This window comes from Scyliorhinus torazame, chromosome 6, assembly GCF_047496885.1.
Source record: "Scyliorhinus torazame isolate Kashiwa2021f chromosome 6, sScyTor2.1, whole genome shotgun sequence".
Lineage (NCBI taxonomy): Eukaryota > Metazoa > Chordata > Chondrichthyes > Carcharhiniformes > Scyliorhinidae > Scyliorhinus > Scyliorhinus torazame.
Window position 1 is genome coordinate 254,172,210 of NC_092712.1, and position 26,876 is coordinate 254,199,085.

General features: G+C 46.3%; 1 protein-coding gene across 1 annotated transcript; it reads right to left on the minus strand.

The window, feature by feature from the left end:
• Positions 1 to 5,249: 5,249 nt before the first annotated feature.
• On the minus strand, positions 5,250 to 16,544 carry LOC140425374 (endothelin-1-like). The gene is made up of 5 exons (XM_072509572.1): positions 15,912 to 16,544; positions 11,168 to 11,342; positions 10,501 to 10,644; positions 7,466 to 7,591; positions 5,250 to 6,948 (listed from the first exon to the last, which is right to left on the minus strand). Exons 1-5 carry the CDS (start codon positions 15,970 to 15,972, stop codon positions 6,798 to 6,800), a joined length of 657 nt encoding a protein of 218 aa, XP_072365673.1. The 5' UTR covers positions 15,973 to 16,544; the 3' UTR covers positions 5,250 to 6,797.
• Between the last annotated feature and the right edge of the window lie 10,332 nt (positions 16,545 to 26,876).

Below are 26,876 nucleotides of genomic sequence, written 5' to 3' on the forward strand. Positions count from 1 at the left end.
CTACCCCAGAATACTGAAGGAGGCTGGAGAGGAAATTGCTGAGGCCTTGACAGAAATCTTTGGATCCTCGCTGTCTTCAGGGGATGTCCCGGAGGACTGGAGAATAGCCAATGTTGTTCCTCTGTTTAAGAAGGGTAGCAAGGATAATCCCGGGAACTACAGGCCGGTGAGCCTTACGTCAGTGGTAGGGAAATTACTGGAGAGAATTCTTAGAGACAGGATCTACTCCCATTTGGAAGCAAATGGACGTATTAGTGAGAGGCAGCACGGTTTTGTGAAGGGGAGGTCGTGTCTCACTAACTTGATAGAGTTTTTCGAGGAGGTCACTAAGATGATTGATGCAGGTAGGGCAGTAGATGTTGTCTATATGGACTTCAGTAAGGCCTTTGACAAGGTCCCTCATGGTAGACTAGTACAAAAGGTGAAGTCACAGGGGATCAGGGGTAAACTGGCAAGGTGGATACAGAACTGGCTAGGCCATAGAAGGCAGAGGGTAGCAATGGAGGGATGCTTTTCTAATTGGAGGGCTGTGACCAGTGGTGTTCCACAGGGATCAGTGCTGGGACCTTTGCTCTTTGTAGTATATATAAATGATTTGGAGGAAAATGTAACTGGTCTGATTAGTAAGTTTGCAGACGACACAAAGGTTGGTGGAATTGCGGATAGCGATGAGGACTGTCTGAGGATACAGCAGGATTTAGATTGTCTGGAGACTTGGGCGGAGAGATGGCAGATGGAGTTTAATCCGGACAAATGTGAGGTAATGCATTTTGGAAGGTCTAATGCAGGTAGGGAATATACAGTGAATGGTAGAACCCTCAAGAGTATTGAAAGTCAAAGAGATCTAGGAGTACAGGTCCACAGGTCATTGAAAGGGGCAACACAGGTGGAGAAGGTAGTCAAGAAGGCATACGGCATGCTGGCCTTCATTGGCCGGGGCATTGCGTATAAGAATTGGCAAGTCATGTTGCAGCTGTATAGAACCTTAGTTAGGCCACACTTGGAGTATAGTGTTCAATTCTGGTCGCCACACTACCAGAAGGATGTGGAGGCTTTAGAGAGGGTGCAGAAGAGATTTACCAGAATGTTGCCTGGTATGGAGGGCATAAGCTATGAGGAGCGGTTGAATAAACTCGGTTTGTTCTCACTGGAACGAAGGAGGTTGAGGGGCGACCTGATAGAGGTATACAAAATTATGAGGGGCATAGACAGAGTGGATCGTCAGAGGCTTTTCCCCAGGGTAGAGGGGTCAATTACTAGGGGGCATAGGTTTAAGGTGAGAGGGGCAAGGTTTAGAGTAGATGTACGAGGCAAGTTTTTTACGCAGAGGGTAGTGGGTACCTGGAACTCGCTACCGGAGGAGGTAGTGGAAGCAGGGACGATAGGGACATTTAAGGGGCATCTTGACAAATATATGAATAGGATGGGAATAGAAGGATACGGACCCAGGAAGTGTAGAAGATTGTAGTTTAGTCGGGCAGTATGGTCGGCACGGGCTTGGAGGGCCGAAGGGCCTGTTCCTGTGCTGTACATTTCTTTGTTCTTTGTTCTTTGTATCGCATCATAATTGCCTTTCCCCCAGATATAACTCTTGCCCTGCGGTATATACCTATCCCTTTCCATCACTAAAGTAAACGTAATCGAATTGTGGTCACTGTCACCAAAGTGCTCACCTATCTCCATATCTAACACCTGTCCTGGTTCATTACCCAGTATCAAATCCAATATGGCCTCGCCTCTCATTGGCCTCTCTACATACTGTGTCAGGAAACCCTCCTGCACACATGGGACAAAAATGGACCCATCTAAAGTACTCGAACTTTGAGACATCATGGGACTGTTCATGACAATGTTTGAGGAATTTTCTGTCGTTGGGGGTGGGTTGGTGGTGGAGAGGAGGGAGGGGTGTGGAGGGGGTGAAAAGGTAAAAAACTTGCACAAGCTGTGAACTGTGGGGTGGTGATAATATTTTTGATTTATGTCTTTGTACTTTTGAATATGTTTGGAATAAAATACACTTAAAAAAGAAGATATGTGAGCAGGGAGGTTATGCTGGAACTGTATAAAACGTTAGGCTACAGCTACAGCATTGTGTACAGTCCTGGAATCCACATTTATGAAGGGATATGATAGCACTGGAAAGGGTGCAGAGGAGATTGACTCGGATGTTGCCTGGGCTGGAGAGATTTAGCTATGAAGAAAGATTGGATAAACTAGGGTTATTTTCCTTGGAGCAGAGGAGTCTGAGGGGGGGGGGGGGGAAACATGATTGAGATGTATAAAATTATGAGGGGCATAGATAGAGTAGACGGGAAGAAACCTTTCACCTTGGTGGAGGGATCAATGGCCAGGGTCATAAATTTAAGGTTGGGGCACGATGTTTAGAGGGGTTGTGAGGAAAAACCTTTTCATCCAGATGGTGGTGGGAGACTGGAACTCATTGCCTGCAAGGGTGGTGAAGGCAGAGACCCTCATAACATTTAAGAAGTATTTAGATGTGCTATGCCAAGGCAGACAAGTGCTGGAGAATGTGATTAGAATAGTTAGATGGTTGTTTTTGACCAATGCTGGTGTGATGGGCTGAAGGGCCTTTTATGTGATGTATGACTCTATGAGTCTATGACCATGACATCATACTGACCAACAACTAGCTTCACAAAGTTAAATCGTTGAAACTTCTCAAGACGTATTTCCATTGGAAAATCTAAAAACAGTGATACTTCGGAACAGAGATCAGACACAGAGAGAAGTTCAGATTCTGTTTCTGAGGACTTTTCAATGCCTATAGTGACAGAAACTGGAGTAGTTTTCCAGTGAGTACCACCTACTGAAGGAGCAGAGTACAAATTTCAAAGTTCCAGAACATAGAGTGCAACCCAAAATGAATAGAGTTCCACCCCAGTGACTGCCATATTGAGTTGTAAATATGTATCGAAGTAACGCATCAGTGGGTTTATTGTATAAATGTTAAGAAAGCTGTTGTACTAAAGTAAAAGGGGAGGGGTGTCATGTATTAGAAAATACATCACTGCTAGTGGAGCGTCACGTGATCTGTAGTGGTGTCAGCAGAGTGTTTGCACGGGCTTCAGTTCTCCATTTTAGCTTGTATGAACAACAGACCTAATAAACCTCGCATCATGTTTGTAAGAAATCCAACCGTGTGGCACCTCCATACCTTTTCTCTTTGCGGAACTCAGACAATATAACAATGACTTAAAATGAATATGCTGTGCGTCCTGCCAGAGAAACTGGTCAATTGCAGATTGATGGAATGGAATGCCTTGCATTTCATAAAGACCATGATATTGCGTGTGGAGTCCTGTTAGCCAACACTGATAAAACCTCACTATCATTTTTTTGTGGTGAAAATAAAAAAGGTTGGTGTCTCTACAGTAACTTGGAATGATCCTGAGAAATGAAAGTCCAGGGCTCCAGTGACTTTAATTGCCAGTGACAGTGTCTGCTGCCAGATTCCAGCAGACTCTTACTGCTTCTCTGGTGAATCAGAACCCTTTGTAGATCTATTTCTTCAGCTATTCCCAAGTATACATTCTTAGGTATGCACACACAGCTGCATAGACATGGTTAGTGAGTAAACAACCTTTGTAGCAAGTAATCCTGCCTCACATCCTCCTTTCATCTACTATTTCCTCATTCAAAAACATAAATAGCAGGAAATAACCCAATGGAATCTCATATTCAAAATTTTAGTTGCAACAATCAAACGTTTTGCTAACTCCATCCAACAAAGCAAACAAAAATGCTGCAAAACAGCAACAGTCAGAAATGGTCCAGATGTCACTTGCTTTCAAATCAGGACATGCTGGATCATCGTTTTATATGGGCAATCTGAGCCATAGGAGAAAATTGAGGATTTGTGCGGGATAGTGTTCTATCTTATTTAAATCCATTTTAAATATGGCCATGGAGTTATCACAGTTAGTGCAAAAGTGCTATAAAACCTGAAAGAACCACTAAAAGATTACTTTGTATTAATTGATGGAAATCCCAAAAGGGCTTGTTAGAATCTCAGTGGTATATTTTGTGCTGTATTTGTAATGTAAATGTGTATGTATCAAGACTTCCATTGTTTACCTGTAAACCACACATATTTGTAATGGTTTAAGTTGAAACACACAGCAGTGCGTTTCAAACTGGGTATTCATTCGCCACACTGAAATACACAGCAAAATAAAACACCCAGTCACTGCACAGAAATACAGAAGTGATTTAATTTTCTATCAATATGAAAGGTGATTAGGGTGCCACTGTGGCGCAGTGGTCAGCACTGCTACCTCACGGCTCCGAGGACCCGGGTTCGATCTCAGCCCCGGGTCACTGTCCGTGTGCGGTTTGCACACTCTCCCTGTGTCTGCAAGGGTCTCACCCCCTCAACCCAAAAGGATGTGCAGGGTAGATGAATTGGCCACACTAAAATTGTCCGTTAAAAGGAAAAAAAAGAATTGGATGCTCTAAAAAAAAAATTAAAATGAAAGGAGATTTACATCAGATGTTAAGAACTGAACTGACACTCAAGTGAAGCAAATTAGACTCTTACAGAGAGTACCTTCACTCCTTGGTCAAGTTAGGCTGACTCCGGGTTCAAAACAATAAATGTGGCTCTGATATGGTGCAAACCAATTTCATACTAATGCCCCAGTTACAGTGCATTACACTTGAGGAAATATTCTCAACTGTGCTATTCCAGCTTTTGGAAAATTATTGCAACATGCAGATTAACAATCCTCATAAAATCTCATTACTTTGAAATATATTTTCAGAGTGTTTGTTGAATGTATGATAGAGAATGGAATGCCTCTCTATTTTTGGCATCCTCTACCAGCATTGAGAAGTTCCAGGTTAGATGATGTCTCACCAGGTAAATGGCAAAGTTCCCTCTCGTCCGCTCAAATAAATTGTCTTAACCCCCAACCGCACATCCCTCCTTACCAGCTATACTTTATGTCCCCACTTCTCTTCCTTGTTGATTCTTGAGTAAGATTCCTAACTTCCCAGTAACTTGGTACTGGAATGCTACCTCACTTAGGAACTTTTACAGGTAGCGAGCTGATAAGATTCTCAACCCACCAAATTCAAGTTTTGATAGTGACAGATAATGAACTAACAGACTGTATCACCCAAACTGTGCAAATCCACACCTAAAAATTGAGACCTTTGTTTCAAGAGCATCTTCAAAACTAGCTAGTCATTGCCCCCTCCAATAAGAAGCAGTATATATTTTCGTATTAAATAGAAATGTTTTATTTCCAGGTAAATTACTTTCAAAAACATGAAGTAGAACACATTTCTGTATAAAAATACATACCAACTAATAATCACATAAGACCAATATGGCCCATATGATACATCATGGTTACTGACTATATTTTCAACAGTGTCAAAGTTAGGAATGTCAAAATAATATGAGCATTATTTTAATATTTAAGCAAGTTAATGCCTCATTTTCAAGAGTTATTAATAGTGTTTGTTACCAACTTCTTCAATATTTCAATCATGCAGTTGTTCTTGTCATGTCAGTGTTGGCTGTCAATACTTACCATCTTTTCTTTTTGAGTTTTTTGTTTTTTTAAATAAATTTAGCATACCCAATTATTTTATTTTTCAATTATGGAACAATTTAGCGTGGCCAATCCACCTACCCCGCACATCTTTGGGTTGCGGAGGTGGGACCCACACAGACATGGGGAGAATGTGCAAACTCCACACAGGCAGTGACCAGGGGCGGGATCGAATCCGGATCCTCAGCACCGTGAGGCAGCAGTGCTAACCACTGCTCCACCGCGCTGCCCTCCACTTACCATTTTTTTAGGAGAAACATTGAAGCATTGCATCATATCCTTTACCAAATATAAAGATTATATAGCATTTATCTGGTTGTACAAACATAAACCACCAACAAATTCACCAAGACTCAACTATAGCCACACAAAGTCATGCATTGTGTCATTATATATATTCAGACACTTATTCATGCAGACAATGTAGGCAATTACATATACCCAGACCCTTGTTACTTTCCAATGTAACCAAACAAGTTGCCATTAAATACATACCCACACTTCCACATCCAAACTATTATACACAAACACTAGCAACACTGACATATGATTCAAACAGTAGTGTAATTCAAACAATATTGTATTCAAACCATGTATTCATGAAGAGAGTAATGTTATTTCTAGGGTATATCTATAGCCAACAACACTTACAAAAAGTGAGGTAGATTTAATTTAAGAAGGCTATTCTGCAGTTTCAGCACTCCATTTAATAAGTCTGTGAAATATATTAAACTGAGCATTTTGCACTTTTATTTATATACATAAACATTTTGAATGTGTCTTTATATCATTGCTTCATTTGATGCATTAAATTCCACTTTCTACCCTTTAAAGCAAACTTATGGCTATATGACTGAAGTTTACTCTGGTCATCCTGTCCAATCTTCTTAAGCCACAATTCAGTGTGAACTCCTCAGTTAGTGCGTTAAATGCATCTTGGCCCATTTTGGTAGACACACACCCATACTAATTGCAGAACTTCATATAATTGTTTCCTTGAAGTCATTTTTTTAATTTTGAAGATGTCTTGATTTAATATCCATTCTGCTGGTCAGTGTTTCTCTCATAAGGCGAGGCTGTAGCTTGAACTCCATCAACTTTGGCAAGCTCCTCACTGAAGTGTCAAACCCTGGTCCCTTGCCAGAGCAGAATGGCAATCCATTCTGTGGAAGCAGCCAACGCGTGCTGTTTTCTTTGCTCCTGTTAACTGGCAGCCTGTCAGCGCTTGCAGTCCCTGCATTCTGCCACAGGGCCTGTCATGGAAACTGGTAATCTCTTCAGTTTATTGTAGCTGTCTTGTCTCACTTTCCTTATTGTATATATCCATTTCACTGATGTAGGTAAATGGTTACTGTCTGCCGGCTCCAACCTTCAAATCAAAGCATAAATTATGTGAACACCGTCTGTTTGGTATTAAAATCATGACGACAGATCTGTAAGTGATTGTTCTACAGAAGTGTTGCATATAAATATTATGAAATAGTCAGAAATAAATTATATAAATATAAGTTCTGGCACTAACTTCATTTCAGATGTAAGAATTCATCCATGTGGGAGTATTAGGTAAATCACAGCATCCCAATGGAGAATCTAGCCTATTTACCCTCTTATCTTTGTAAATAATCAATCTGGATTCCGAACATTGAAAAATATTTTGAGGGTAAATGGTAGGATTTCCTCTGGTCACCATTTATAGTGATATTGTAAACCTGTTCTTTCAGATTTACCATTCTGTTCATCGGAAATCATCCCTCGATGTTTACACTATCACTAACATAGCAACCAGAGAAAATCTTCCCACATTGTGTTGTTGTACAACCAGTTTTGACATGGAAATATGATGAGGGTGTTCTTTCAGATGTTAGGTGAAATTGAATGAAACTCACTTTTTTGCAATGTTAAGGAGGTGTTGATAAACACATTTCAATCCCTTGCAGTCCTGTTTGTTTCGACTCATCCTGTCTGATGCTTCTTCCAGGTAGTTCTTTTGTACTTTGGTCTTGCTCGAAAATCTGTGAAGAAAATAAATAGTTGTTTTTTAAATTATATATTGTAGCTATTTAAATTTTAAAAGATTTTAGAACTTGATTTGATTTTATTGTCATGTGTACCAAGGTACAGTGAAAAATATTGTTCTGCATACAGTCCAGGCAGTATAGGACATGCATCAATGCACTATGTAAATACATAGAGGCAGGAATCAGGTGAAGCATACGGAGTGTAATACTACTTAGAAGAGAAAACATGTGAAGATATCAGTTCAGCCCAATGACTATCCACATTATCAGCAAAGTTTCTCAGCTCAAAATCTTTACCGATTAGAAAAACAATCAAAATAAGAGAACCCCGTAAAGGAATTTTTTCAGCGATTTGTATTGGAATGCTTACAGCTGTTGGAATTTTATCACATGTTCAAAGATGAAAAAGTGACTGTTGCTGTTCTATTAAAATATAACTAGAGAACATTAAGACTTGCATGTACTAAATGTAATAGGGCTTATTTTGAAATGTGCCAATCCTAATGCAGAATTACTCTTGGTGAGGTTGCAGAGGTCAACAGCCATTGCTCCTAATTTTCTGGTCATTAAAATTAATCTTTGGAAAATCTGAAGAATCAACCGTACCCAGTTCTAATCTGCACACTTGTTGTGCAAGAAGTAGAAGCGGAGTAGAACTGTATAGGAATTACCCTCAAATATACTACAGTGACAGTCTTATTAATAACTTCAAATAAAATGCATTATTCTACAATGAAATATAAATGTGATGTTGTTACCAGGTGGATTTAAGCTACTCAATCTGGTTTTAAAAGAAATTCCTTTTCAATGTGGGTGCCTGCAATGGTTAGACTTAATGGCAAAGATATAAAAAGGTGTGAATTCTGATGATCAGACAAACGGCAAATATCAGCATTCAGAAAAGGAAATGATCGGCTACAGTGATTGGTATAAGTGACTGGAAGTGAAGTGCATTGCTGGGCAGAACATAAACTTGAAGTCTGACTGGCATTCCTAAACCAGTGAAGGAGCACTTTGCATCAGTGTTCACCAAAGAAAAGGACTTGGTAGATGATGGGTCTGGGGAACGGTATGTAGATAGTTTGGGTCATGTCAATATCAAAACGAAGGAGGTGTTGGGCATCTAAAAAGCTTATGGTAGATAAGTCCCTGGGGCCTGATGGGATCTACCCTAGAATACTGAGGGATGCAAGGGTGGAAACTGCTGGGAGCTTGGCAGAAATCTTTGTATCCTCATTGGCCAGATGGAGGCCATTCAGCCCATCGGGTCTGCACCAGCCCTCTGAAAGAGCACTCTACCTAGACCAATTCCCCCTCCCTATCCCCATAACCTCACTTAACCTGCACATCCCTGGACATTAAGGGGCAATTTATATTATGGTCAATCCACCTACCCTGCATATCTTTGGACTGTGGGAGGAAACCCTGAGGAAACCCATGCAGGCACAGGGAGAAAGTGTAAACTCCACAAAGGCAGTCACCCAAGACCGGAATTGAACCCGGGCCCATGGCGCTGTGAGGCAGCAGTGCTAAATACTATGCCACCGTGCCGCCACTAGCCTTCATCGGTCAGGGCATTGAGTATAAAACTGGCAAGTCAAACTTGCAGCTCTACAGAACCTTAGTTAAGCCACATTTGGAATATTGTGTACAATTCTGGTCGCCACACTACCAGAAGGATGTGGCTGCTTTGGAGAGGGTACAGAAGAGGTTTATATGGATGTTGCCTGGTCTGGGGAGTATTAGCTGTGAGGAGCGCTTGGATAAACTCAAGATTATTTTCACTGGAACGACGGAGGTTGAGGGGCGATCTGATAGGGGTTTACAAAATTATGAGTGGCATGGACCGAGTGGATAGTCAAACGCTTTTTCCCAGGGTGGAAACATCAATTACTAGGGGACATTGGCTTAAGATGCGAGGGGCAAAGTTTAGAGGAGATGTGCGAGGCAGGTTTTTTACACAGAGCGTGGGCAGTGCCTGCATCACACTGCCGGGGGAGGTGGTGAAAGCAAATAGGATAGCGATGTTTAAGGGGCATCTTGCCGAATACATGAATAGCATGGGTATAGAGGGATACGGTCCCAAAAAGTATATAACATAGAAAAATACAGCACATACAGGCCCTTCGACCCATGGTTTTAGTTTAGACAGGGATCATGATCAGCGCAGGCTTGGAGGGCTGAAGGGCCAGTTTCTGTGCTGTATTATTCTTTGTTTGTTGTTGCTGTGAATTGTACTTTGTCCCCATCTCGACAGAATAAATAGTAAAACATACAACAATTTGGGAAACTGAGAATATCTGCTTGGGGTTTTCCTGTGATAGAGGCTGAGAAATTCAAAATTGGAGCACTACACTGCCACCCCTGTTAGAAAGATATAATTACAGTGGGGCAAGTTTCCATCGGCAATTTCTATTATAACCATAGTCGTGGGGATTTATAATGAAAAAAAGGTTGAACAGGAGATAGATCTATGCAAGACGTCAGTATGTTAGATGTTTTGCTCTTGTGATTTATATGTCCTGAAGCTCTTGATAAAGTTGCAGTACAACTTTTAACCATAATTACTTTTGTGAAAGTGATTATTTATTTACGTAAGGGTAAATTTTATAAATAGATGCTAGGGATGGTGGAGCTTCATGCATTAACCATATACTTCAGGAAATCATTCACTGGAAAGTGAATCCCCCACTTTTCCTTATTAATTGCTTGGGAATAGGCACCGACCCGATTACTTTAAGCTCAAAATAATGAATATAATTAGCATTAATCAATGATTAACTATTATTTTCGTTATGACCCAAGGCTTCATTTTTATTTTCTCACAAAACAGGTTGATAGGGCCCAGCTATTATGATTTAAGGTTCCTTGTGGAAAAGCCAGGTGATCGGTCATGTTTTTACCTCGATGTTTGTTGTCCACCTTCACAGAATTGCCAGCACACAGTGTCCTCTTGGCTGCGGCACTGACATCGTGGCGTCGCCAGGTTTTTCTTCACAGACCGTCTGACCCGGGGGGAATTGCCCAGTCCGTACGGGACAATCCTCCTGAAGAACAACAAAAAATCAAATCCGAAATTACCCAGGGCGATGGTCACTTGGCGTGTGTGAAGGTTCTAAAGTGTCAGGAGAACATTCCTTCACACTGATATAAAAATAAACAGGTTATTAGGGCCAGGCAATCCATAACACAGAGGTTAATCTCCCCCCACACTAATTTAGGCCATCTTTACCGCAGTAAACTCAGCAACACGGAGCCCCAGTCCTCTCCCCTCACTGGACTGGCCATGCGAATGGTACTGCTGACAATCTATTGAAGTGGGAGTCTCCCTCCCGTAGAGAAGCTGCCATTATAAATTCACACCATTAGAACTTGCCTCGCCAGGCGTCGGTCCCTCTGTATTGTTAGCTACTACAGCATTAAGGAATTCCCTGTAAAATATATATTTTATATCTCGTTCTCAGCACGGGTCTCTCGCTGTTCAACCCTTGCACTGCCTTTATCCCAGTGTCTGGGATTAACACCAGGCACTTTTCTCGCACCAAATCTCAGGCACTGGGAGCCACTTACTCGGGTGTGTTGATCCAGATGATGTCCAAGTGGCAGAAGTAGATGCATTCCTTGTCCAGGAATGAGGAACAGGAACAGCGCTTGGAGCGGCTGAGCCGCCGGGGAACCGAGCTGGAAGTTTGACCGGCAGAGGTGATGGGAGAGACGGTCAATGCTGCAGCCGATAGGGGGGAGCCTGTGTGTGAGAGAGAGACAGCGATATCAGACTGCGGGAATATTGTTCAGAACCCATCCAATCCAATCCATATCCCTGTCATTAACTGGGAACAAAAAACATTCTCTGCCGTATGGTACTGTCACTGGAAACGCTTTTCTAGTTCAGTTTAGGGAAGTCTTCCAGTGGCACAGTGTGGTCTCTGGGAGGGACAGTGTCGTTACTGGGTGGAGGGTGTGGTCACTGGTGGGACAGTGTGGTCACTGGGGGGGCAGTGTGGTCACTGGATGGGCAGTGTTGTCTCTTGCCAGACAGTGTGGTCACTGGCAGGGACAGTGTGGTCTCTGGGAGGGACAGTGTGGTCTCTGGGAGGGACAGTGTCGTTACTGGGTGGAGGGTGTGGTCACTGGGGGGACAGTGTGGTCACTGGGTGGACAGTGGGGTCACTGGATGGACAGTGTGGTCACTGGATGGACAGTGTGGTCTCTTGCCGGACAGTGTGGTCACTGGGAGGGACAGTGTGGTCACTGGGAGGGACAGTGTGGTCACTGGGAGGGACAGTGTGGTCACTGGGAGGGACAGTGTGGTCACTGGGAGGGACAGTGTGGTCACTGGGAGGGACAGTGCGGTCAGTGCATGGATAGTGCAGTCACTGGGAGGGACAGTGTGGTCTCTGGGAGGGACAGTGTGGTCTCTGGGAGGGACAGTGTGGTCTCTGGGAGGGACAGTGTGGTCTCTGGGAGGGACAGTGTCGTTACTGGGTGGAGAGTGTGATCTCTGGGGGACAGTGTGGACACTGGGTGGACAGTGTGGTCACTGGGTGGACAGTGGGGTCACTGGGAGGACTGTGTGGTCACTGGGAGGACCGTGTGGTCACTGGGAGGACAGCATGGTCACTGGGTGGACAGCGTGGTCACTGGGACGGGCAGTGCGGTCACTGGGGGACAGTATGGTCACTGGGAGGGACAGTCTGGTCACTGGGAGGGACAGTGAGGTCACTGAGAGTGACAGTGTGGTCAGTGGGAGGATCAGTGTAGTCACTGGGTGGACAGTGTGGTCACTGGGTGGACAGTGTGGTCACTGGGTGGACAGTGTGGTCACTGGGAGGGACAGGTGTGGTCACTGGGAGGGACAGGTGTGGTCACTGGGGTGGACAATGTAGTCAGTGGATGGACGGTGTGGTCACTGGGGGGACAGTGCACTCACTGCGGCGGACAGTGCGGTCACTGGGAGGGACAGTGCGGTCACTGGGAGGGACAGTGCGGTCATTAGGGGGACAGTGTGGTCATTAGGGGGACAGTGCGGTCACTGGGAGGGACAGTGCGGTCACTGGGAGGGACAGTGCGGTCACTGGGAGGGACAGTGCGGTCACTGGGAGGGACAGTGCGGTCACTGGGAGGGACAGTGCGGTCACTGGGAGGGACAGTGCGGTCACTGGGAGGGACAGTGCGGTCACTGGGAGGGACAGTGCGGTCATCGGAGGGACAGTGCGGTCACTGGGAGGCACAGTGCGGTCACTGGGAGGCACAGTGCGGTCACTGGGAGGCACAGTGCGGTCACTGTGATGGACAGTGCGGTCACTGGGAGGGACAGTGCGGTCACTGGGAGGGACAGTGCGGTCACTGGGAGGGACAGTGCGGTCACTGGGAGGGACAGTGCGGTCACTGGGAGGGACAGTGCGGTCACTGGGAGGGACAGTGCGGTCACTGGGTGGGACAGTGTGGTCACTGCGAGGGACAGTGTGGTCACTGGGAGGGACAGTGTGGTCACTGGGAGGGACAGTGTGGTCACAGGTGGACAGTGCGGTCACTGGGTGGACAGTGCGGTCACTGGAAGGGACAGTGTGGTCACTGGAAGTGACAGTGTGGTCACTGGAAGTGACAGTGTGGTCACTGGGGGACAGTGTGGTCACTGGGAGGACAGCGTGGTCACTGGGTGGGCAGTGTGGTCACTAGGTGGGCAGTGTGGTCACTGGGTGGGCAGTGTGGTCACTGGGTGGGCAGTGTGGTCACTGGGTGGGCAGTGTGATCACTGGGTGGGCAGTGTGGTCACTGGGTGGGCAGTGTGGTCACTGGGTGGGCAGTGTGGTCACTGGGTGGGCAGTGTGGTCACTGGGTGGACAGTGTGGTCACAGGGAGGGACAGTGTGGTCACAGGGAGGGACAGTGTGGTCACAGGGAGGGACAGTGTGGTCACAGGGAGGGACAGTGTGGTCACAGGGAGGGGCAGTGTGGTCACAGGGAGGGGCAGTGTGGTCACAGGGAGGGGCAGTGTGGTCACAGGGAGGGGCAGTGTGGTCACAGGGAGGGGCAGTGTGGTCACAGGGAGGGGCAGTGTGGTCACAGGGAGGGGCAGTGTGGTCACAGGGAGGGGCAGTGTGGTCACTGGGGGGGGACAGTGTGGTCACTGGGAGAGACAGTGTGGTCACTGGGAGGCACAGTGTGGTCATTGGGGGGGGCAGTGTGATCACTGGGGGGACAGTGTGGTCACTGGGAGGGACAGTGTGGTCACTGGGTGGACAGTGTGGTCACTGGGTGGACAGTGTGGTCACTGGGTGGACAGTGTGGTCACTGGGTGGACAGTGTGGTCACTGGGTGGACAGTGTGGTCACTGGGTGGACAGTGTGGTCAATGTGTGGACAGTGTGGTCCCTGGGTGGACAGTGTGGTGACTAGGTGGACAGTGTGGTCACTGGGAGGGACAGTGTGGTCACTGGCTGGACAGTGTGATCAGTGTGTGGACAGTGTGATCAGTGTGTGGACAGTGTGGTCACTGGGAGGGACAGTGTGGTCACTGGGAGGGACAGTGTGGTCAGTGTGTGGACAGTGTGGTCACTGGGTGGAAAGTGCGGTCACTGGGTGGACAATGTGGTCCTCAGGGGACAGTCCGGTCCTCAGGGGACAGTCCGGTCATTAGTGGGGCAGTGCGGTCCTCAGGGGGATAGTGCGGTCCTCAGGGGGACAGTGCGGTCCTCAGGGGGACAGTGCGGTCCTCAGGGGGACAGTGAGGTCCTCAGGGGAACAGTGAGGTCCTCAGGGGAACAGTGAGGTCCTCAGGGGAACAGTGAGGTCCTCAGGGGAACAGTGAGGTCCTCAGGGGGACAGTCCGGTCCTCAGGGGGACAGTGCGGTCCTCAGGGGGACAGTGCGGTCCTCAGGGGGACAGTCCGGTCCTCAGGGGGACAGTGCGGTCCTCAGGGGGACAGTGCGGTCCTCAGGGGACAGTGCGGTCCTCAGCGGGACAGCCCGAGCCTCAGGGGACAGTGCGGTCCTCATGGGACAGTGCGGTCCTCAGGGGGACAGTGCGGTCCTCAGGGGGACAGTGCGGTCCTCAGGGGGACAGTGCGGTCCTCAGGGGGACAGTGCGGTCCTCAGGGGGACAGTGCGGTCCTCAGTGGGACAGTGCGGTCCTCAGGGGGACAGTGCGGTCCTCAGGGGGACAGTGCGGTCCTCAGGGGGACAGTGCGGTCCTCAGGGGGACAGTGCGGTCCTCAGGGGGACTTTGGGTCCTCAGGGGGACTTTGGGTCCTCAGGGGGACAGTGCGGTCCTCAGGGGGATAGTCCAGTCCTCAGGGGGACTTTGCGGTCCTCAGGGGGACAGTGCGGTCCTCAGGGGGACAGTGCGGTCTTCAGGGGACAGTGCGGTCCTCAGGGGGATAGTCCAGTCCTCAGGGGGGCAGTGCGGTTCTCTGGAGGCAGTGTCGCCCCCTGGGGTTCGGTGTACATCTCGAATCCGCCGATCGGAATGAACAGTAAATGTCAGCCGGATGGCGCAGTTAATGCTGGAACATGAGGTGGACCACATCTGATCTCAGTAATAATACAGGAAATCGAGTAGTTTCCACCTGTGTAGCAATTCTCTGAGAGCAATTTGTGAAGAGCATTCCTAATCGGACTGCAGATTCCGAAAAGGCTGCAGAAGAGCCCTTGATGGAAGAGTCCCAGTAAAAGCTGCGTTTCCTCCTCACTGGCTCACATGGCGCTCCTGACAAAGCTGTGTGGCTGGAGACAGGTGCTCCTGCTGAATTCTCCGAGACCCCATCTACCCACACACACCGTACATTTCCAATCTTAACCTATCTGCTATGTCAACTAGTACCACATTTCAGACACAAAGGTAAGTTCCTTCCAGCTTTCTGGAGTCTGTCATCCACATGACCCACACCACTATTGGACGAGTCTGATATATTTGGGGGACACTCTCATGGCCGTACACATTGGTTTGCACCTAGTTGCATTCTGTATAAAACACTCATTTTATAGATTTACAATTTTAAACAGTTTGAATTAAAAGGTCGAATATGGAGAAAAAAACCTTGAGATGAGATATTTAGCACTGAATTTAATTCTTAAACTTTAATCTTTGCATATATTAAATAAATAAAAGTTGTAAAGATATACACGGGGAGACACGCACATTCTGTTAGTCTCAAAGTAGCTTCATTCAAATTATTGGACCATTCAGTGTAATTTAAAATCCTCTTAGTGATGAATTCGTTATTTGGGTGGTGTGTTTAAACGCAAATATCGACTTTGAATTATCTGTAGATCAGATAGTGATCATTTGAAAGTTGCTATGAGAGTTCAGACTTACCTGTGGAAAAGTGCAGTTCCCACATCAGAGGGAGCAAGGAAAATAACACGTTAAACTCCATTTTCGAAATTAAACCAGGATGTTCCTGTCAGGTACGTTTCCTCGTTATCCTCTTCAGTGCGGCTGGGATACAAGCACGTTTCTGGAGTTGAGAAGTATATATGCCGTGGGTAAACTGCAGAGTGAAGTGAGTTGTCAGTCTCAGGTCCAGTTGAAAGCAGCAGTGTGCTTTACTCCAGACTGGCTTTGCTGTGTCGTTACCACAGGGCAGCAAGTCTCCTTTTATACAGTCCGCGTCTCTCTGTAAACAGCTCAATGTGCTTTTATCCCAAGACAATGTTATTAGTCACCCAGAGGAGCTGCAGACTTAGATAAGCGACACGCTGCTTACAAAATAACCTCCTCCACAGACTGGGCGAGGCCAGCATACAATTTAAAAAAAGACCTCCTTTTCTCAGACTTTGCCAAAACAAACTCCTCCTGGCAGCAGGGACACACTTCTCCCGGCGAGTGAGGCGGTGCTCACACACTCCGGCAACGGGCCAAGGAGCCAATCAGAAACCTTCCACCGTCAATTCCTACTCGTTTCTGAGAAGTGATTTCAACAACCTGTTCCACCTCGACCCCAACGGGTCTGAGATTACATCATGTCAAATACACAAGGGTTATTTCCAAATGCCTAACCGAGAAACAGAAACTTGGATTTGAGACAAAACGCCTTGTTTGAAAAGCTTTTTAAAAGGAATGAAGGGGAAATCCGGAGGGTGATTGGGGGGGGGGGGGGGGGGTAAGACCAGTCTCTGCTTCTGGGCTCAGCGGATAGACCTCACTTGTGGCATCAGTTACTTCGAGGTGGCCAGTGAATTCCACCAGCGATATTTCCTGAGTATGAATCTGATAGCATTAACCATCCTCACAGATACCCCGGCGTCTCTCGTTTCCAACAGTGGCAGCAGTAACCGAGCAGCCAGCCAGCACAGTGGGCAGTATGTTGGGACCTCTTGACCAAGGTGATTAAACTCCAGGAATTAGTCAACACTGCAAGGGGGTCGATTAGTGACGTTTTAGATTAGACCAGTGAAGGTGCCTCCGGGTCACTGACAAACAAATGCCACGAACAACTTGCATTCACATAGCGCCTTTAACAGGGTGAAATGGAGCAAATGGCGTTCAGTGAAAACTTGACATTGAGCAAAACAATGGTGTCGGCATTTGGACATTGGAGAGAGAGGCAGAAATGTTTAGGATGACTACGAAGTGATTAAAATAATCTCACCAGCTCTAATCAAACTAATAATTTTAAACGAAACCGGTATTGCCTTAGAATTTGATTCATTGTGGTTGTTGAAGGCTGCAAATCTATCTGCTATAAAGATTAATGTCACTGTGGAGAACGGGCAGGTGTTTGCTTGTATCTGTTTTGTCAACAGAATTTGCACAGCACAGCACCTACCGATCAAGTGCTGGAAAATGCGATGAGAATAGTTAGGTGGTTGTTTTGGAAAGAGCAGACACGATGGGCCGAATGGCAGTTGCTGTGCTGTATGATTCAATGAATCTATGACTCATTTGCCGCCCAGTCAGCCACAGGGGGGGAGGGGGAGCAACAGGAACATGGGGAAAACTGTGGCAATGAAGCCGATTATATTCTTAAAAAGAAATACTGTTAGGTTGGTTCCTTCAGTTGCCTCTCCAGTTATGAATTCGCCGCCTCCTTCTCCCTTGTAAATGTTTGTTTAAACTCTCTGTCCTCTCCTTCAGTGCCAACCAGATCATGGAGCAAAGAAACAGGGAAGACTGTCTTCACAAGTTACTTTCACTGTTAGATTGGATGTATACCAGATAGATCAGGTGAAAAAATTACTACCGGGTTTTCTGTTCTTTAATTTAATATAAAAATGAATTTAAAATACAGCTTTGGCATTATCTTCAAACACGTTTTACATGAGGGTACAGAATATGTTTCCCTTTGCGTTAGGTTTGCTCATTTGTAAAACAAGAAAACAGTTTCTTTGAAAATCATGAAGAAAAATATGTGCATACATATTCAGTCTGAATTAGGGTTTACACTGAAACTAAACTTGTTTAATATAGTTTAATTTAATTCAGGCTCCAGCCTTCCTTCATCTATTTTACATTTCTCCCAAGTTGCATTTTCTTGATGGCAAATTGTCTACCTTGTCCCATTGCTTTGCATGTGGGGTAAAATCGACAATTGCTCAGGCCAGCTCTTCTTACACAATGCACTAGATGCTCAGCCATTGGGATCAGTGCAATAATCCATGAAGCATAAAACAGTGAGAGATCGTCCTTGAAACACTAGAGGGCACAACATAGCAAGGCAAAGTTGAAACCTTAAAGCAGCACCAGCCCTGCCAAAGGGGCAGCATGATAGCCTAGTGGTTAGCACAGTTGCTTCACAGCTCCAGGGTCCCACGTTCGATTCCCAGCTTGGGTCACTGTCTGTGCGGAGTCAGCACGCTCTCCCCGTGTCTGTGTGGATTTCCTCCGGGTGCTCCGGTTTCCTCCTACAGCCCAAAGATGTGCAGGTTAGGTGGATTGGCCATGCTAAATTGCCCTTAGTGTCAAAAAAAAAGGTTAAGTGGGGATTACTGGGTTACAGGGATAGGGTAGAGATGTGGACTTGAGTAGGGTGCTCTTTGTAAGGGCCAGTGCAGACTTGATGGACCGAATGGTCTTCTTCTGCACTGTAAATTCTCTCATTCTATGAATTGACAGCACATAATCAGGCCTTTCAGCCCAATCGGTCTACACCAGTGTTTGAGCTCCATGTGAGCCTTCGCTCACTCTACTTCATCAAACATATCAGCACAAACTCTTAAGGTAATTCAAGGTGGGACTGGTACAAGTTGTTGAAATGAAATGAAATGAAAATCACTTATTGTCACAAGTAGGCTTCAAATGAAGTTACTGTGAAAGCCCCTAGTCGCCACATTCCAGCGCCTGTTCGGGGAGGCAGGTACGGGAATTGAATCTGCGCTGCTGGCCTTGTTCTGCATTCCAAACCAGCTGTTTAGCCCACTGTGCTATGGAGTCCAGCTCAGCTGGCACACCCCGTTGGACGGGTTCCAATCGAACTGGTGAACCAGGTGAACTGATTTGGTTCCAGACCCGTTCTTGTTCCAGTTGAGGCCAGTTTAACAGACTGTGGGGGCTTCAGTTGAGTCAGGCTCAAATGTGAAGTTCCAGCTGGATGACAATCAAATGGTAGTTTTTGATCCGTGATTAATTTGCGAGACAGCGGGAAACTTAATTCACTTAATCCGTTATGTTCCCTCAGATACAGCATCAATCATTGGCATCAGTATGATAGTGAAAACAAATCTAAACCCCATTCTGGAACAGAACAATGTGTGCACGCGTGTGGATATAATTTTGAAACAGAATTTGAGATTTTATAATTAGTCCAGACCAAACACTCTGAGCATAAGAGCTATCCAAATGTTGTAGTGGTAAACAGAAATGCAGAAAATCGCTATTGAAAATAGACATCACAATACATTTATATTTATTATTCACATCATTGGGTTTTGGGCTTTTTATTTAAATCTTAGATCTTCTCGTTATTTAATTGTTGAGTTTCACAATCTCTTTAAAGACAGCCTTTTGACTCAGCTCTTCCTGGAGCAGATGATTGAAACATGCTACAAATATTGATGTAGAGAGAAGAGGGAAACTAAGAAAAGATTTCCAACTGAGAATCGATAGAGTCTCTACAGTGCAGAGCGAGGCCATTTGGCCCCTCGAGTCTGACCGACTCTCGGAAAGAACACTCTATCTAGGCCCACTCCCCCGACTGATCCCCATAACCTCACACGTTGAACAAGGCCAATCCACCTAACCTGCACCTCTTTGGATTGTGAGAGTAAACCCACAGAGGCACGGGGAGAACGTGCAAGCTGGACACAGAGTTAGTCAAGGCCGGAATTGAAACCGGGTCCCTGGTGCCGTGAGGCAGCAGTGCTAACCACTGTGCCACCGTATGGCACGTACCTCAGTCTTGCACTGCAGTGTCAGCCTTGACTTTTGGGCTCAAACCCTGGGGTGGGACTTGAAACTGGAAGTTGTAATTGGAAGGCGAGTGGACCACCAACTGAGACATGCCTGGCACATACTAGAAACTTTTGAAGTCAGAGTAGCAAAGGGACATCCATGACAGGTAGAATGAGAGAGATGTAAAGAACTAGATTAACAACATGGAAAATCTACAAATGTGAATGCAATTTAAAATAAAAAGTGCTTATAAGTTGTTACCTTTAATAGCACTCAACTTCCTCAATGTAAGAGTTGGGGGGGGGGCCTGGGTGTACCATCAACCTTTAAGAGCCTTGGTCACACTGTCCTACAGTGGAGCTGTTCCTGAGCACAGTGGGCCGAGATGTCAACAGCCAGAGACTGGTTGCTAATGGAGCTCCATTGGTACTCAGGGATCTCAATTTCCCCAACAATTGTATCTGTATGGAGAATCAGGGGCCTATCGGTATCCTGTGTGTAAAATAACCCATAACTACCTGGATCCCCCGTGTCATGATATGCAAACATGCAGCCAATGAACACATAGAATAGTACACGACCAATGAGCAGTCAAGACACTCGGGGTGGTATCTCACTATAAAAGGGATGCCTCTTTCCACAGACCAACATCTACAGAGTGAGACACCCCAGCACGTGACGTAGAGCAAGGCTGGTTCAGTTAGACTGAGTTACTACAATTAGATTAGCAGAGAGTCGAACTCATTGAGAACTGTGCTGATAGTTCAATAAAACACATTGAACTCACTTCAAAGTCTGGAGCATCTTTTACTCAAAACTGCATCAAGTGGCAGCTTGTGTTATTCCAAATTACATAACACAACACCCAGTGTAGGATTTATGGGTATCCTAATGATGCACTCGGGAATTCCTCTAGGAAGTTGCCACTTAAGGGTTTACCCGGCAATTGGTCAGAAGTGCTAACTTCCTCTGGGCAATTATGGTTGGCTGGGAACCATCCGACAGAAGCGATTTAAATTTCTAACTTCAGATGCTTCTGTTGGTTTTATCCTGATAGTTATTGTGAAAGAGTTAGAGGAAAAAATTGCTTCTAACTCCAGAGTAAGCATTTAAAAGACCCAGACCCAGTCTCACACAGCCAGCCCCCATACACACAGCTCCCCAGGGGACCCACTACCCCAGACGGCCAAACTCCCCCCCCCCCCAACCTGACATCTGCCCCACCCCTTCCCCCTACCACTGGTCTGAACAGACCCCTGCCTTCCGGTTCTCTGGTGCAACCCAATCCGACCACCCCGCTTGGTGTGGCCAGGCCCGACCCTCGCACCCGGACTGGACCACTCCCGGACTGACCTCCCCTTCCACTTCAGTCCAATGACCCCCCTCTCCAGGACTCACCCCGCCCACCACACTTCCACCCCCAAATTGACCTGAATCCCCGCCCTTCCCGGACTAACCTCCCCCAGTCTAAACCCTCCCCAGTTCGACCACATTCCTCCAGTTCTACCCCCGCCCCTGAATGACTCCGCCCCCTGCTTCAGTCCCCCCCTTCCTGAACCCCTCTTCCCAGACTACCCCACCCTCCCAGACAGAACCTCCCTGTCTGACAAGCGGTTGCACAGCTCCATCAGGGCACCAGGGACACAGGTTTGATTCCATTCGATTTTATGGTGAGTGCCGTAAAATGTGGGCGGCTCATACTCTCTGTGCCCCAGTTTCCCCACACCGATAGAGGCTTTTCCCCAGGGTAGAGGGGTCAATTATAGGTTTTTAAGGTCCGAGGGGCAAGGTTTAGAGTAGATGTACGAGGCACGTTTTTTACACAGAGGGTAGTGGGTGCCTGGAACCCGCTACCGGAGGAGGTGGTGGAAGCAGGGACGATAGTGACATTTAAGGGGCATCTTGACAAATACATGAAGCGTTGCGCAGGTCAAAGAGACACAGCCTGAATGAGAGAGACACAGACAGAGTGGGAATTTGAAACTTGGCAATTTGGTGCAGTGAGGTAGTTCGGTACAGAGTAGGAGAAGGTGCTTTTTCCAGACTGTTTTGTTCTCTCTCTTTCTTCGGGCCTAATTTTGGGAGCCGGTCGGAGGAGGAGGAGCAGTCTCTGAGTATAAAAACCTAACAGTAACTTCCTGTTTACCATTTTTTTTTTTTTCCAAATGTGATGTCAGAGGGAAGCTGTGATCTGAGTGGTTGACAGCAAATCTGCCCCAAATTTAAAAAAAAAAGACACAGTTAAATTCGTAAACTTAAATTAAACTAATTAATTAATTAGTGATGGCTGGTCAGGTGATGTGCTTGAGCTGCTTGATGTGGGAGCTGGCAGATCCCATTGGGAGCGGCAGCGACCACATCTGCAGTAAGTGTTGGCTGCTCGAAGAGCTCCGGCTCAGAGTTGATGAGCTGGAGTCTGAGCTTCAAACACTGAGGCACATCCGGGAGGGGGAGACTTACCTGGACACTGTGTTTCAGGAGGCAGTCACATCTGTCAGAGTAAGTAGTTTAAATCCTGCCAGTGGCCAGGGACAGCAGGGTGTGACTGCAAGTCAGGCAGGTAAAGGGAACCAGCAGTCAGGAACTCAGGAGCCTCAGCCCTTGACCCTGTCCAACAGGTATGAGGCACTTGCTCCCTGTGTGGATGGCGAACAGGGCTGCAGGAAGGATGAGTCAGCTGACCAAGGCACCATGGTTCAGCAGGCCATTCAAGGGGAGGGAGTAAATAGGCAAGTCGTAGTTGTAGGGGATTCTATTATCAGGGGGATAGATAGTATCCTTTGTGAGCAGGATAAAGAGTCCCGCATGGTATGTTGCCTGCCCGGTGCTAGGGTGCAGGACATCTCTGACCGGCTTGAAAGGATACTGGAGAGGGAGGGGGAGGATCCAGTTGTTGTGGTCCATGTCGGTACCAACAACATAAGCAAGTCTAGAAAAGAGGACCTGTTTAGAGATTATAAAGAGCTAGGATTCAAATTAAAAAAACAGGTCCTCAAGGGTCATAATCTCCGGATTACTGCCCGAGCCACGTGCAAATTGGCATAGGGAGGCAAGAATAAGAGAAGTTAACATGTGGCTGAAAGAGTGGTGTGGGAAAGCGGGGTTCCTTTTCATGGGACACTGGCATCAGTTTTGGGACAGGGGGGACCTATACCGTTGGGATGGTCTCCACCTGAACCGAGCTGGGACCAGTGTTCTGGCGAAAAGAGTAAATAGGGTGGTCAATCGGACTTTAAACTAGAGATTGGGGGGGAAGGGAAAGTCAGGGAACCAAGAGGTGAAGTAATCAGTGGGAAGTGTAGCTGCTTAGGAAAACACAAAAGCATGAAAAGACAGAACTCAGGAGAGGTTACGATCGCCCCATCCCACAAAATATGACACAGTGTATGGAAAGGCTCAGTAAACCAAGGTCCACCACACTAAGAAAACAAAAAGGGACGGTCAATAGAGAATTAAAGGTGCTATATTTAAATGCGCGCAGTGTACGGAACAAGGTAGATGAGCTTATGGCCCAGATTGTGACTGGCAGGTATGATGTGGTAGGCATCACAGAGACGTGGTTGCAGGGGGTTCAGGACTGGCATTTAAACATCCAGGGATTCACAACCTATCGAAAAGACAGAGAGGTGGGCAGAGGGGGCGGGGTTGCCTTGTTAATTAGGAATGAAATTAAATCAATAGCACTAAACGACATAGGGTCAGATGATGTGGAGTCTGTGTGGGTAGATTTGAGGAACCACAAAGGCAAAAAAAACATAATGGGAGTTATGTACAGGCCTCCTAACAGTGGTCAGGACCAGGGGCACAAAATGCACCACGAAATAGAAAGTGCATGTCAGAAAGGCAAGGTCACAGTGATCATGGGGGACTTCAATATGCAGGTGAACTGGGTAAATAATGCTGCCAGTGGACCCAAGGAAAGGGAATTCATTGAATGTTTACAGGAGGGCTTTTTGGGACAGCTTGTGATGGAGCCCACGAGGGAACAGGCCATTCTGGACTTAGTGTTATGTAATGAGCCAGACTTGATTAAAGATCTTAAAGTAAGGGAACACTTAGGAGGCAGTGATCATAATATGGTAGAATTCAATCTCCAATTTGAAAGAAAGAAGGTAGAATCAGATGTAAAGGTGTTACAGTTAAATAAAGGTAACTACAGGGGCATGAGGGAGGAACTGACGAAAATTGACTGGGAGCAGAGCCTCGTGGGAAAGACAGTAGAACAGCAATGGCAGGAGTTTCTGGGAGTAATTGAGGACACAGTACAGAGGTTCATCCCAAAGAAAAGAAAGGTTATCAGAGGGGGGATTAGGCAGCCATGGCTGACAAAGGAAGTTAGGGAATGCATCAAAGCAAAAGAGAAAGCCTATAATGTGGCAAAGAGTAGTGGGAAGTCAGAAGATTGGGAAGGCTACAAAAACAAACAGAGGATAACAATGAGAGAAATAAGGAAAGAGAGGATCAATTATGAAGGTAGGCTAGCCAGTAACATTAGGAATGATAGTAAAAGTTTCTTTAAATACATTAAAAACAAACAGGAGGCAAAAGTAGACATTGGGCCGCTCCAAAATGACGCTGGTAATCTAGTGATGGGAGACAAGGAAATAGCTGAGGAACTAAATAAGTACTTTGCGTCAGTCTTCACAGTAGAAGACATGAGTAATTTCCCAACAATTCCGGAGAGTCAGGGGGCAGAGTTGAATATGGTAGCCATCACAAAGGAGAAAGTGCTAGAGAAACTAAGAGGTCTAAAAATTGATAAATCTCCGGGCCCAGATGGGCTACATCCTAGAGTTCTAAAGGAGATAGCTGAAGAAATAGTGGAGGTGTTAGTTATGATCTTTCAAAAGTCACTGGAGTCAGGGAAAGTCCCAGAGGATTGGAAAATCGCTGTTGTAACCCCCCTGCTCAAGAAGGGAACAAGGAAAAAGATGGAAAATTGTAGGCCAATTAGCCTAACCTCAGTTGATGGCAAGATTCTAGAATCCATTGTTAAGGATGAGATTTCTAAATTCTTGGAAGTGCAGGGTTGGATTAGGACAAGTCAGCATGGTTTTAGTAAGGGGAGGTCGTGCCTGACAAACCTGTTCGAGTTCTTTGAAGAGATAACAAATAGGTTAGACCAAGGAGAGCCAATGGATGTTATCTATCTTGACTTCCAAAAGGCCTTTGATAAGGTGCCTCACGGGAGACTGCTGAGTAAAATAAGGGCCCATGGTATTTGAGGCAAGGTACTAACATGGATTGATGATTGGCTGTCAGGCAGAAGGCAGAGAGTTGGGATAAAAGGTTCTTTTTCGGAATGGCAACCGGTGACGAGTGGTGTCCCGCAGGGTTCAGTGTTGGGGCCACAGCTGTTCTCTTTATATATTAACGATCTAGATGACGGGACTGGGGGCATTCTGGCTAAGTTTGCCGATGATACAAAGGTAGTGGAGGGGCAGGTAGTATGGAGGAGGTGGGGAGGCTGCAGAAAGATTGAGACAGTTTAGGAGAGTGGTCCAAGAAATGGCTGATGAAATTCAACGTGGGCAAGTGCGAGGTCTTGCACTTTGGAAAAAAAAATTAGAGGCATGGACTATTTTCTAAACGGTGACAAAATTCATAATGCTGAAGTGCAAAGGGACTTGGGAGTCCTAGCCCAGGATTCTCTAAAGGTAAACTTGCAGGTTGAGTCCGTAATTAAGAAAGCAAATGGAATGTTGTCATTTATCTCAAGAGGCTTGGAATATAAAAGCAGGGATGTACTTCTGAAGCTTTATAAAGCGTTAGTTAGGCCCCATTTAGAATACTGTGAGCAATTTTGGACCCCACACCTCAGGAAGGACATACTGGCACTGGAGCGGGTCCAGCGGAGATTCACACGGATGATCCCAGGAATGGTATGCCTAACATACGATGAACGTCTGAGGATCCTGGGATTATATTTATTGGAGTTTAGGAGGTTGAGGAGAGCTCTAATAGAAACTTACAAGATAATGAATGGCTTAGATAGGGTGGACGTAGGGAAGTTGTTTCCATTAGCAGGGGAGACTAGGACCCGGGGGCACAGCCTTAGAATAAAAGGGAGTCACTTTAGAACAGAGATGAGGAGAAATTTCTTCAGCCAGAGAGTGGTGGGTCTGTGGAATTCATTGCCACAGAGGGCGGTGGAGGCCGGGACGTTGAGTGTCTTTAAGACAGAAGTTGATAAATTCTTGATTTCTCGAGGACTTAAGGGCTATGGAGAGAGAGCGGGTAAATGGAGTTGAAATCAGCCATGATTGAATGGTGGAGTGGACTCGATGGGCCGAATGGCCTTACTTCCGCTCCTATGTCTTATGGTCTTATGAATAGGATGGGAATAGAGGGATATGGACCCAGGAAGTGTAGAAGATTGTAGTTTAGTCGGGCAGCAAGGTTGGCACGGGCTTGGAGGGCCGAAGGGCCAGTTCCTGTGCTGTACTTTTCTTTGTTCTTTGTTCTTTGTTCGATATGGGCAGGGGCGCCTTTTGCTGCTCCAGTCCTACCCAGCCTGTGAGCAAGGTTGGGCAGGACAGTGGGCTCTGGAAGATCAACCTGGGTAGGTCTGACCAGAGGGGCAATCCGCTGGAAACACCCACTATGAGGAAGCTGTGGGTCGCAGATTCTATACGACTGTAAATGATACAGACTCTATGTTAAGACAGATGATAGCGTGGGTTCCCATTCACTGAATGCAATGTGGGTAGTTTTAATATTCCAATCACCACCTATCCATCATCAGTTTTTGCATAAACCAACAATGACTTTCATATATTTGGAAAATTGTGAGAATCAATACCTTTCCATCACTTGGAGTGTACAGCTACTCCACTTGCATGTTTGTCTCCCCAAGTGTGATAATCATTGAAGGGACTTCACTCTTCATGGCAGAAGAGATTTACCAGAATGTTGCCTGGTATGGAGGGCATAAGCTATGAGGAGCGATTG

Coding starts and splice junctions, on each gene's coding strand:
- LOC140425374 (XM_072509572.1), bottom strand. CDS start 15,972: ATGGAGTTTAACGTGTTATTTTCCTTGCTCCCTCTGATGTGGGAACTG. Junction 11,343..15,911: donor GGAACTGCACTTTTCCACAG/GTAAGTCTGAAC, acceptor TCTCACACACAG/GCTCCCCCCTATCGGCTGCA. Junction 6,949..7,465: donor CTCCTTAACATTGCAAAAAA/GTGAGTTTCATT, acceptor TTTGATTTGAAG/GTTGGAGCCGGCAGACAGTA.